This window comes from Schistocerca gregaria, chromosome 3, assembly GCF_023897955.1.
Source record: "Schistocerca gregaria isolate iqSchGreg1 chromosome 3, iqSchGreg1.2, whole genome shotgun sequence".
In the NCBI taxonomy this organism is placed as follows: Eukaryota; Metazoa; Arthropoda; class Insecta; order Orthoptera; family Acrididae; genus Schistocerca; species Schistocerca gregaria.
In genome coordinates this window covers 830,550,384-830,564,339 of record NC_064922.1, presented here as the reverse complement: position 1 = coordinate 830,564,339, position 13,956 = coordinate 830,550,384, and the positions used below count along the sequence as shown (strand labels likewise).

The following is a 13,956-nucleotide window of genomic DNA, read 5'->3' as shown; positions in this document are numbered from 1 at the left end:
CATTGGAAATTTTGTAAAATAATAACTACCTTCAGGCGGTTTCATTGGTGTTTCTATCTTGTGAAGCTCTTAAAATAGATTGAGGATATGCACTACCAGTGAAAGCCATGGGTAAAATTTGTCCAGTGGTAGCCTTACCCAATGCAATAGATCGGTACAGCAGGCATCGTACCAACAGTGCAGCAATTCACTATGCCACACATCCATAGCCTACATAAACTAAGTTAAAAGGTTTTTATTTAAGTACAAGAAGTTATAAGGTCAACCCATCAGCAAACCAAAGGCATCTCGTTTTACAACACAGTTCCTTTTTTAGATGTTATGTCTGGTAGTCAAGTCAGTTAGTAGTTCCCAAACAAGTGTCCTATGAAGCAATGTTGCTCAAACCCATCAGATAACAGAACATTGTCTAAGAATAATTCAGAGTGAGGATGTAAAATCCTTACTCCACTGTAGTGTGTTACTGGGGTTTCTACAAGATTGAACGAGAACCCATGCTTCAAAATCCCAATTCTGTCCTCTTGTATATGGCTCCATGAAGTAAGTAGACATTAGCACCCACTGATGAGACACTGTAGTGTATACAGTAGTCCTAAATATACAGTGTGAATGAAACAGTGGGCCAGCTGTAAATATGACATCACTAACAATAACTGCAAAAACTGTCAACTCTCAGAGTCAATTCCTGTGTATTCCATTGTCATGGAAATGATCAAGATTCTTCGCACATCTATAGAAAGAGATGCTAAGTGCATCGCTAATATGCCCATTAGTGTTCCATGGTGGTGACAGTGATGAACTCACCCCCACTCGAAGTAACATGGGCTTGAGAGAGAGACAGGAAACAGTTTCCTCTGTCATTGGTACTATATCTTTAATTATGTCTGAAGAGTGTGAATGATTCAAGTCTGACGACTGGTAGCAACCACTAGTTTGGAACAGAAGGGTCCTCAATTCACTGTTCTGAATACCCAAGAATAACTGGTGTGGAAGAGGTCGTCATGAAAGTTCCGCTGAAGGAAGCATGTTAAGACCAAGTTATACATATGAGATCCATCCTGGTATATGAGCCATGATCTGTGCTGAAATTCCTAGCTTTGCTGTGATATATTGGCTGGAACTATGTCATTCAGCAACTGGTCAATTTATTGTTCTCTATGAGATCAATTATTGCAGTCCGATAGTAAACGGTAAGTACTAAAACTCCCAGCAATATCAAATGTGGTGACGACTGCTACATTATGTTCATCGTATCTTGAAAGAGGAGTCCCATTTCTTAAAAAGGAGATGATGCAGGCTATACTGCAGCTGAAAGTTCTTGTATGTATGAGGAAATAAATGACTGTAGGTTAGCATTTTCACAATTTTACAATATGCAATGAAGTATTTATAGGAAGGAAGGTAATTTCCTGAAAATTTTGCTTCTTGAAATGTGATGCAGATGTTGCAATAGTAGTATTAATAAGGTTTTCAATGTAGTGTTGAACAGCATCTACATTGCCATTGTGGTGATATTCCAGATAACAGCGGGAAAAGCTGCACCAGAAAGATAAAAGTAACATTATACTTTCTATGAACACAAAAATGAGTGAGTTTTGTTTTAGAACACACCATGATTAGCTCTTTCAGATAACTATTAACTATTGTCAAACACTATGCGTGTCCCAACAGTAGGTAACTATCTAGAACATCTGCTCATAGTAAGACAACTGAGGTATACCTAATAGGTTCAGAAGTACTCTTCCTTCCCTAACACACACATGCATGACAAGTCAAAAGCATGTGTATGAGGCAAAGTAACAAATTCTCAAATATATGTATGCAAGTTATAATACACTCTCTCTTTTCAGGTGAAACATCTACAATGACGACATCAATCAACTGCTCTTGATGGTTCCATGATGTCATTTTTGTAAATAATAACAAGGATCATGTCATTATCCTTTCTTTCAAATAGTTGGACATTGTTGCAAGACAACATCCTTTCTCTTCTTCTTTACCGTTGTATTATATTTTTCCCACCTCCTACAGTCTCCCAGTAATTCACCCAAATCACTCTCCCGTGACCTTCTAATTACCACAAACAAGGTGGGTTCAAAAGTAATGGGAGTTTCTAATTCCACATACTGTATTAGTCTGATTCACATGATCTTTTCCCTGTTGCACTGGTAGGTATGTCTGAAAAGTATATGCAGTTGTAGCCATATGGGATATTTAGCCTGTTATCAGCTGTCAAAAAGTTCACAAGTGTTTTGGTAGTATCGATGATTATTCATTTTGTGCAAAAACAAATCAGAGAATTTGTATCAAATTCTGGCTTAAGAACAGAAATGATATAACTGGTTCGAAGAAGTTCGTGAAGATGATGAAGCTGACAAATGCCACAGGTGCCCAGCACACCAGCAAGTGATGAAATTGTGGAGAAGTGCAGGAAATGATTATGAATGACCATTGAATCACATACAGAGAAATCATTAATGACAATGGCTTATGCATTGAAACTTTTTGAGACGTTTTGGATGTGACTCATGTGGCAGCAAAATTTGCTCCAAAACTGTTGAATTTGTAACAAAAACAGCTTCAACTGAATATTGCTCTGAGTCACTAGGTGAAGTCAAAAATTATTCAGAACTACTGAAGTGTGTAATAACATATAATGAGGGCTGGGTTTATGGATATGACAGCAAAATCAAGGTGCAAATGTAACAATGGGTGCATTCCAGACTGAAAAATGCTCAACAATTCCGGTCAAATGTTAAGATTATGCACACTGTGTTCTTCGATTCTAAGTGCATAGTGCACCATGAAATCTTGCTGTAAGATCAAATGATCAATAAGAGTACTACTTACATATTCAATGTCATTTACATGACGCAAACTGGAGGGAGTGGCAAGATAGGGGAGTGAGATGTGCTTGCCCAGATTTGTGGCAAGACAATTCACATGCCTTTTACAACAAAATAAATGTATCCGCTCACAATTCTTTTTTTTTTGTTAATTTTTTGCCAGAAACAACACTGTAATAATGCCCCACATGCCATATTCATCAGGTAAGTCTCCATCATTCCACAGACACACACAATATTAAAAATGCATCCTGAGAGAGCCAAGAAACTATCCCAAAGCTTGGGCTCCTTAAGTGTACCGGGGACTGGGAAAAGCATTGACATAGATGTATAACAAACGAGGACTATTTTGAAGCAGACGAGTATAGATTTAAGTGTCAGAAAATCGTTTCTGAAAGTATTTGTATGGAGTGTAGCCATGTATGGAAGTGAAACATGGACAATAAATAGTTTGGACAAGAAGAGAATAAAAGCTTTCGAAATGTGGTGCTACAGAAGAATACTGAAGATTAGATGGGTAGATCACATAACTAATTAGGTGGTATTGAATAGAATTGGGGAGAAGAGAAGTTTGTGGCACAACTTGACTAGAAGAAGGGATCGGTTGGTAGGACATGTTCTGAGGCATCAAGGGATCACCAATTTAGTATTGGAGGGAAAAAATCGTAGAGCGAGACCTAGAGATGAATACACTAAGCAGATTCAGAAGGATGTAGGCTGCAGTACGTACTGGAAGATGAAGCAGCTTGCACAGGATAGAGTAGCATGGAGAGCTACATCAAACCAGTCTCAGGACTGAATACCACAACAACAAGAACAACAACAACAACAACAACAACAACAACAACATTTAAATATAGAAATTTTAAAAACTATAACAAAATTAATATTCCATTATTTTTTAACACACCTTGTGCACAATCGCCAATGGAAACACATGCACATACACCCAAAAGAATAACTGCATGTACTCTTCCCTCAGTGTCAATGATAGCACAGTGTTACATGATTGGATAAAACACGCCTTTACTACCAGAACCTAATGCCAAGTTGTTGCTAGCTGAACGGACTCCAAATAATGCCAACCACTTTGGATTCACACTACAGTAATTTGTTACGGCAAAATTGATGCCGGTTTCATACTTTTTCCTTATGCTGCAACTGCCTGAAGCACTAACAATTCCAGCAAAATAAATTAACATTTACAAAATATGTAATTGCTGTACAACGATAACTGTAAGATGTTATCTTCATTTTATATACTTTCATAAAAACTAACCAATTTGAGATAGAAAGTAAAATGTGTAGTGCAGGCAATAAACACATATAAAAATAAAAGTGACATGTTATCTATCTTTTGGAACTAACGGGTCCCTCCTTAGTGTGCGAGCGATCTGCTCTACCTTTATAATCTTCCCCAAACTATCTCTCTCTCATCTTGAGGAAGGAAGTACCATTTACAATAGCTAGATAGTGTGTACTTTTTATATAAATCCTTCACCAGTACTAACATTTCAGCTCCTGAGGTAAGTACTGACCAGCAGTTCAGTCTCATATTTATTGTTTTCTCAACTGAATTCCATCAGAATACAGTAAAGTGCCGAGCAGTTAAAGATGGAGTTGCCATGTACCGACTATCTCCTCCCCCTCCCCCTCCACCCCCTTTCTTCCCCAGCAATCATTTGGGATGCTTCTACCGTAAAGTGTTCAGATGCTCAGGAAAATCCCAGTCATCTTAAGTCTCAAACAGTAACACATTTTTTTGTTCTTTCACTTCCAGGGCATAACCAGCAATTATCAGCACTGTTAATCTGACTATTACTCTGTGAAGCTCTGTTATTGTTAACTGTTAGGAAACAACATTACTTACAAAGCACACTAAGTGTAGCCTTTGTATCATTTTGATTGCCTCTGATAATCACAGCTTCTGTTTTGTCACACCAGTTTTTGGCCTAGCTCATACATCCATCAAATTATCGAAACAGTCTTGTGCAGAAAAATACACACTTTTATCATAATCTGTCAGCCTGATTCATTTTTTTTTTAATGACTGGAGAAATGGGTTGTTTTGCATCCTTGGTTTAGTCAGCAGAACATTTAATTTTGGCGGTAAATTGATCGGCCATTTCACCACATCACAAAATCAAACAGATCAGTATCTAAATTCTAAAGATAAGTATGCTTACAATGATAACTTTAGTTCTTTTGGTGATTTGGTACACTATTATGTCACATTTCTTTCAACATTTTATTATGTATGGCAAACTGTACAAAGTATGATTAATAGTTTTCTTTTTTAATTTTTTATGTACCTGTAGCTGTGGGCATGGCAGTACCGCACCCCAGTTTCTCCAGTAAATGTGTGGCCCAGTTCACATTGGATGCCTGAACCAGGCTTCCGAGCTTCTCTTCCTCGCACTTGCTGAACAGCAGAATCTTAAAAACCAAACAGCTACTGTCAGCAAGGAAAACAAAGGTTAACAGTATTCCATAGAGATCTGAAGAAGACTATTACCTGAAATTACTAAAAAAATTAAAAAATGAAAAGGTAAACAGAATGTGAAAGGACTCTGTGGCACTGATACAAACCCATCGCACAAAAAAATGGCTGTCCAATGTAGCCATGCCCAAATCATGCCAATTATACAAACACTGAAGGCAACTGATGCATAATTTGCCATGTCACAATACTAACAGCTGTTAATGCAACTATTGAAATAAAACATCTAAAAGGGCTCCTCCACAACTGTCATTTCAGTTGTAAACTTTACACACAAACAAAACAACACAAAACATCTAGCCTCAAATAGTGAGCTCACAGACTTATTACCAGTAACTTGATTAACTGCAACTTATTTCTTTCAGTGAAGGATGGATTACAATGCTCAAAGGTAGGGTAAAAATTATTGTTGGTGGTTGAGAACTGAAAACTCCACACACAGACATTTACACTCACATGGCACATAGTGTCATTCATACGTGTAATGATTTAACTGGGCCAATTTGAAGAGGATGCAATGAATGCTAACTTTCAAGAAACTGGGTTAGAATTGCACAGAAAGAACAGAAAGCAAAAAGCAAGAAACTCACCATCTGGGGATACAAACCATCACTGCCTAATTCAAGCAGTACGTAACTGTACACCGAGAATAATACCAAGACACGCTAGTTCATGAATACCCAGCCAAAATAAAAGACATACAAGCAAGAAAGACACAGGCTTCCAACCCACCACACCCAACTCTCAATTATGAACTACAAGAAACTTCCTCAAATAATCATCAGACAATGTTCTACTAACTACTTTTTCGTAAGTTTATGTCATCTTATGTCTTAGTGATAAAACAGGGGAAATCACAATACACATAGGAACAAATCTGCACCACTCGTCTTTCTAGATCACATCTATAAATGAATCTAGAGTTCAATAAAAGATGTGGGCAGGAGTACAAAAGCAAGTCAGATGCACGTCCACACTGGTGTCATCAAACTAAATTCAATAAAATGAGTATGCTTTTGTTTTTCACGTTAACCCACACACCAAGCCACACATTCTCATACATGTTACAGAACTACAAGAAAATTGGGAAATTTAGGTGGACATTCGGCCCTCAACATAAATGATGTCAGTTACAATTGCAACTACACAATTTATTATGAAATACAAACAGTTCCTATGAAAGAACAGAACCAACTTCTTTGTAGTCGCCTATATCAATGAAAATGAGTCTCAATACAACAAGTGTGTGTGTGTGTGTGTGTGTGTGTGTGTGTGTGTGTGTGTTTCTAAATATTCTGAAGACTGAGGTAATTTAGCATTTAAATTCAGAAATAAATCTAACCATAATTATCTTGGCACAAATCATGAAAATCTTAATGAAGCTGATTTGCAAAGCTAAGGACAAAACAATCAACTGAATTTGGACTATTTGTTTCAGTTCTGCAAGATTATATACTAACTACCAACACACTTGGCATTAAAATGACAAGTACTAATTCCACCAAAAGTATTCAAAACCATTATATAAAGGTAAAGGTACACCTATCAATTATGTTACACAGGCAACAACTTATTTCACTAATTTCTATACACATGAAGATAAATGCTACCTTTGCAATTACGGAAAAAAACACACAATGCACACTAAAACACTGGACAATATCGTAACAACAGTACATGCAATGACCAGTGTATTGCTCTTGCAGCTCGTCTGATGTTGAAAAAGGAGAAAAGCTGTTCTGTTCAAGCACTTTTGTTAACCTCTTGTATAGATGTCATTGTTTTGAAATCATATTCTCATCTCCGAATGCATACTGTCACACAGTACTAAACACTGACTAAACATCTTATAGAATTGTTGTAGATGAATGAATACTCTCAAAAAATTTGTACAAGTAAAAACAGTTAAAGAAAAGAACAACATCGTTCAATAGTTGTGAAAAGGGATTTTCTTTGCAAATTAAATCTAAGTGCCAGACAGAACAATGCCAGTCTGAATGAAATCTTTGACCACAGCTTTTTACCAGTCAAGAACTGTCAAACATAGATCCCACACTTCACTGATGAAAAGTTCATTATATAGTCATATTTAATTTGTATAAAATTACAACAATAACATAGAATCTGAAATTACTGTTGCAAGTTTACTTGCAGGAATCTCTTCACAGTAGTGAAGAAGTAATTTTGTCATGAAGTTGCACATACGAAGAAGTTAAGAAAAATGGTTTTGGATACACTTCTACCCAAATAAAATGTCTTGACAGTATCTCAGTTTCAAAAACCACAACACCAAGCAATGGAATGGTTAAATTCTTACCTCATTTTCAGATTAACTTCCCTTTTTATTATTTGATAGTGCAAGAGAATATTGAGGGTGTGCTGCCATGACAGTGCTTATGACAAAGTACTATTCCTTATTATTTCTTGGCATGCTTGTTAGTATCTCCTGACCCCAATGTAAGGGAGGCAGCATACAGTTCCTTTGTCCCACGCCCCTCCCACCCACGATCGTGATATTCTTCAAACTGCAATCATTATTACATGATTGAATACAAATCATATAACATAAAACTAGAAAAGGAAACAGGCTTCCCCATACTCAAATAGCATTTCCTAATCTTGGTAGCTGTTCTGAAGCATTCATCATTGGCAGTTGCCACAAGAAAATTGATGTGTGGTTTGTCTGTGATGAACAACTCCTGCTGTTGCTTGATGATGATGACTACAACAGTGAGGAGAGACACTGAATACAATGATCAGGACAAGGAGTGTCCCAGTCAGGTTGTTTGCTTGAATGACTACAGCTTCTTGTCCCTATTCCCAGTCAATTATCATCTTCTCACTAACACATGATCCTGGATGGAATGTAACAGTACCTCTATCCACCTCGTCCCTGCGCACTCCCCAGCAGTACTTCACTGTCCCCCACTCCTACCCTACTATCACTCCCCTTCCTTGCCCCAGCCTCCTCCTCACCTGCACCCAATTGCCACTTCCATCACGTACTGCTGCTGCTGCTCACAGTGTGGCTTCAGGTGCCGAGATTGCAGACATGTATGTTTCAGCTGCTTGTGTGTGTGTGTGTGTGTGTGTGTGTGTGTGTGTGTGTGTGTGTGTGTGTGTGTGTGTGTGTGTGTGTACTTTTGGCAAAGGCCTTGTTGGTGGAGTGCTTATTTGTGACCATCTTTTTGTTGTGCCTATCTGCAACTCAGCATCTCTGCTACTGGTGAATAGCAACTTTTCTTTCATAATATTGTAACACATGATCCTGCGCTTAAACAGCAAGGTGACTGCATGTAGGGGAGGGGCCGAGTGTCACTGTGCCATGGTGGGTCTCATGCAGGCATCTATGGCTGCTTCATCTGTCGGTTCATTTTCTGAATTCCCACATGATCCGATTTCCAGCAAAATGACACACACTTCCCCTCCCTCTGAAGAAAGGAAGGCAATTCTGGCTGCATAGTGCAAGCGCCAAATTGACTGAGGTGCATTTATGAAGTCGAGAGTAGATGAGGGAATATATTTCATATGCTCTTGACGTCCCAAGATTACAAACATCTCAACAGCATGAAATTTGTAATCATTTAGGAAACAAATCTTGGGAACTAATTCAGAACTCTACATCTATATCTATATCACCTTATAGCATGTGGGAAGGCCAGTTATAGTAATTAGTGTACCACTGTCACTGCCCTGTTTTCCTGTTGCAGCCATGAACGGTTCACATGAAGAATTACAGTTTGTAAACATCCACCTGAGCTCTACCACCACTAATTTTACCTTCATTCTCTTTCTGCGATGTATATGTGAGAAGACACATTAAATTAGTTGACTCTTCTAAGAACACACACACTCAAATTTTAAAAGTAAACCTCACTGAACTGGACAACACCTCTCTTGTGGCATCTGCCATTAGGTGGATGAGCATCTCAATGACACTGTTCAACTTACAAAACAAACCTATGACAAAACATGCTGCTCTTCTTTGGATCTCATTACAATTTCAGACAACTGAGCAATATTCAACTGTCAGTTACACATGGACTTTATCAGTACCTCCTTTATGAGTGGACTACGCTTGCTGAAGATAATTTCAACAAATCTGTGTAGAATCCGCCTTTCCCACAAACAGTGATGGTAACACTCCCTTGGGGTATGCTTAAGTTAGTTTTACCCCTGAAGATGTCCATGTTAAGAATGACAGGCTGTATTCTATTTGCTAGAAACTCTTCAATCCAATCACAAAGTCTGATATTTCAACATTCAGTTTTGTTCATTAGTGGACAATGAGAACTGTATATAATGCCTTCCGGTATTCAATGAACATGGTATCAACCAAGTAAATACTAATTTCTGGATCTCGTGGATGAACACAGCGAGTCTGATTTCATATGATTGTTGTTTGTTGACACTAAAGAGATTTCCAATCTCTATAAAGGTCTCAATATGAAAGCATAAAACATGTTCCAAAATCCAACAACAGAATGAGGTCTGTGACACAGGCCTATAGGCTCATGTGCCTCTTCAGCAATTTCTTGAAAGTAGGAGTAACCTGAACACTTTTCCAATCACTTAATGCTTCATTACTCCAGTGATGTACACAGGCCATTGCTAAAAGAGGAGCAAGTGATTTCATAGACTGTATACAGAATCGTGTCAGTATCAATCAGATCAGTTGCTTTCCATTTGTTCAGTGATTTTTGTTGATTTTCAATGCCACAGCCATTAACTGAAACATCTGTAACTTGATATTTTTGTAATCACTGACAGGAAGGTTGACAGTACTATCCACCTCATTAAAACAATTTTGAAGAAAGAAATTTAGTATTTCAGACTTCTCTTTGTCATCCTCCGTTTCAATAATATTATGGTCACAGAGTGTCTGGACATATGGCTGTGATATGTTTACTGACATATTACAAGATCAAAACTTCTTAGGATTTGCTGTTTGACTGGTAGGCAGACTTTTACCTTCATATTGTTGATTGCTTCATACATGATTCTCATTATGATAAATTAGGCTTCAAATTTTTCATCATTTTCAAGCATTTGACAATTTGTAGTGAAGTTATCTTTGTTCTGAGAACAACTTTCTAACATAGCTGTCTGAACACCATATGGACCTCCCATCCCTCCACAACTTTGCTCAGCGCATACCTGCCCAAGGCACAATACTTTTCAGCACTGTCCATTTTCAATCTTAGAAATGAATGCTTGATGTTGACTACTCGGGTAATCTGAAATATCATTTAATGCTAAATAACATGATAAGCTGATACCACAAAATGGTGTAATGAAACTCTAACAAGAGGTTTTATCCTTATGATCCGTGGCTAAGGTATTACAAAATTCTTTAAATATCTTCTTCAGGAGCAGTAACAGGTAAGAGGTGTGATCAAAGAGTAAAGCAAATTTTTGTTTTTATTGAAGAATCTTTACTTATTCAACAATATCAACTTTGTCCCCTTCAAAGTCACCCCCTCAGATGTAACACTATTGTGCCAACACTTTTCCAATCTTGAAAGCATTTCTGGAACTCAAATTTCAGTATTGTGTTCAGCTCCTTCAGCAATTCTGTTTTTATCTCAACAATGGTGGCAAAATGATGTAATTTCATGGTTCTCTTCAGCATTGGGAATAGAAAGAAGTCACATGGAGCCATGCCCTATGAATATGGTGGCTGAGGCAACACAACAGTTTTGTTTTTTTGCCAAAAAATTATGCACACACTGAGGTGTGAGCAGAAGCATTATCATGTTGCTGTTTCCATGATTGGTTTAACCGCAGTTCTGGCCTTTTTCTTCGGGTTACTTCAGGCAATCTGCATATAACTTCCAGATACCTTATTGACTCTAGGGCATGAACTCATGGTACACTATCCCATAGTAATTGGCTAAAACAGTGAGAATAACCTTCACGTGATCTAACTCTTTTCTTTTCTTTTCTTTTCTTTTCTCTCTCTCTCTCTCTCTCTCTCTCTCTCTCTCTCTCGACTTGAGACTTCACGCACATTCCATTGGGACAACTGGGACTTAGTTTCATCATCATACCCATATACCCCTGTTTGTCACCTGTCACAATCTTCTTTTGTTGTCGACTTCATTCCGCAGGTCCTGAGCAATGTCTGCGAGACATCATTTTTGGTAGAAATTCAACAATTTCGGAACAAACTTTACTGCTGCATGTTTCATGCTATTAAAAAAAAAAGAAATTGCTTGGCACAACTCAATGACAGGCCAAAATCAGCAGCAATCCTCTCCGATTATGATTTGGCAATTTTACAGAACCATTTTCTTTACTTCTTCCACACTGTCACCAGTAATTGATGTGCTTGGGCATCCAGGGTGCTTGTCATCTTCAATATCTTCTCAACACACTTTGAAATGTTTATCCCACTCATAAACTCTTATCTTAATCATACTAGATTCACCAAAAGCCACAGTCAATATTTCAAATGCAGTGCTGCACTTTAGTCCATTTTGAAACAAAACTGAATGCAACTCTTTTATCCATCTTTTTCAAAAGTAAATTCACCAAGCTCTTTAAAACATGTATAACTTTCTGACAATCAACAATAAAATAAATATTCAAAACAGCTGAAAATACAAACATGTGTACCAACAATTAAAAAAATGTGCCCATATATTTAAAAAATTCTGTTTTTTATCACACACTGTATGAAATGAGGACTAGATACCACAGCAAATTTTTAAAAGTGAGAACACTGTCCCTCAGTTTAAGTTCAATTTCAATAAAAACTTTATGGGTAGTTAAAATCAATACCAACTGTTCACTCTGGAAATAACTTTATACAGCTACTATCTGCCCATTTCTCCAATCTTTTAACAATGAGCTGCATTTCTTGTGTGATGGTCTCAATGTTACAGGTTGAGCAGAAAACAGGGAAACTGTCTAGTGAGCACTACACAGGGATTGTAACTGTGGCCAGTATGTCACTGCCCACTACTGCAGATAAAATAAAACAGAACCCTGAAGAACACACAATATTCCAAATCTCAAAACAGACAGGAAGAGATGAATGAGGTATGTTTAGACAGAAAGGACTCAGAATACAGGAAGTCAGCCACAAAGAACCTATTTAGTGGAATTCTAAATTTAGTAAGTAAAGTTCTGGCAGAAGGTCAATAATTTAAGCCCAAATACCAGACACATTGCTTTTGTCAAGAGGCACACGAAAAGGAATGAAAACTTTTCTAGCTTTCGGAAGAAATCCTCTGATAACCTAGAGTACAAATAGGTAACACGTGGTGCACTGCAGCTCACCACCTACAATGGCCCCTGTTTTGCATGATTACCCCATGAGCCTGCCCCCTACCACCCCTCCTCCTATCCGCCAAGCCTGTAGCCTTCCCCTCCAAGCCACTAGCTACCTGCCCCAAACCCACCCACTTCCCGTCTCTCTAACCACCCCACCCCTCACAATACCCACATCAGACCATCAGCTGAACTGGAATCTGTGACCAGGTGGCACAATATACACATCTGATCAAAAATATGCAGTGTGTCCACACTTTGCCTTTATAAATCTTGAACTCTGCTGGGAACACTTCATTGAGCTGTCCAAATGTGTGTGGAAGACTGGCAGCCCACTTTTCCTAATAAGCCAAAACCAAAGAAAATGGTGAAGCTGGTTGCCCGAGGTCTGGAGTGAAACTGACATTCTAACTCATCCCAAAGGCATTCCACTGAGTTCATGTTGAGACTAAGCAGGACCACACACTTCAGAATGTTATTGTCCATAAGAAGGTAAAGTTCTCCATGGATGGCCAAACCCAAACACCTCCATCAGAACATTGCGACAGGATACAGAATGATTCTTTATTACAAATCTTGTTTCCAGTGGCATCATTCTTTATACCACCTCATGTTGTCTTTTAGTGCTGACTATAGGAATGTGTGGCTTATGAAAAGCTGCTCAATCACTGTTCCCTATTCCTTTTAACTTTCTATGCACAGTCCTTGTGCTAGCTGAACTGCTGGCAGCACTTCAGAACTTACAAGTGATTCCTTCAGTTGATTTCATGTGGTATTCTACAACAATCCTTCCTAATGTTACCTGTCTGTCAGTACATGAGGTCTGCCTGGTCCTGGTTTAGCTATGGCTGTTAGTGTTTCTACTTCACAAATGCATAACTAACAACGAACTTTGGGAGCTTTAGAAGAGTAGAAATGTTCCTGATGCACTTCTTACTCAGCTGACATCAAATGACCTGTCCATGTTCAATGTCACTGAGCTCTGCTGACTATCACATTCTGATGTTACTGCTTCATAAGTGACAACACAATACTCCCTGTCTCCTTTTATAATGATGATCTGCCTTTTACTGATCAATTCTGCATTACATGGGGTGATGGGAGGTGGAGATATAGACACTTTTGATCGGAGAGCAGAGGTACAGAGGTAGGTATGTAGGTTTGTGTGTGTGTGTGTGTGTGTGTGTGTGTGTGTGTGTGCGTGCGTGTGTACATTCTTTAGTTCATCAAAGGCTTTTTTTCCAAAAGCTAGCGAAGTTTTCATTCTTTTTGTGTGCCTATGGACAACTCAATGTCTCCACTATTTAGTGAGTGACCTCCTTAATTCCTAAGTTT

The 13,956-nt window shown here is 38.2% G+C and overlaps 1 protein-coding gene across 4 annotated transcripts in view; it reads right to left on the bottom strand.

Moving 5' to 3' along the window:
• The window catches only part of LOC126354624 (CCR4-NOT transcription complex subunit 7), a 110,162-nt gene that overhangs the window by 78,992 nt on the left and 17,214 nt on the right, over nucleotides 1–13,956 (bottom strand). For 2 of the 4 annotated variants that reach the window (XM_050004388.1, XM_050004389.1), the window contains exon 3: nucleotides 5,159–5,282. The exons of 1 other annotated variant lie outside the window; for it this stretch is intronic. In XM_050004388.1, coding sequence (XP_049860345.1) covers nucleotides 5,159–5,282 — 124 coding nt within the window. Of the gene's footprint in view, nucleotides 1–5,158; nucleotides 5,299–13,956 lie in introns of all 4 variants that reach the window. One more of the 4 variants, XM_050004390.1, reaches the window with a different exon arrangement.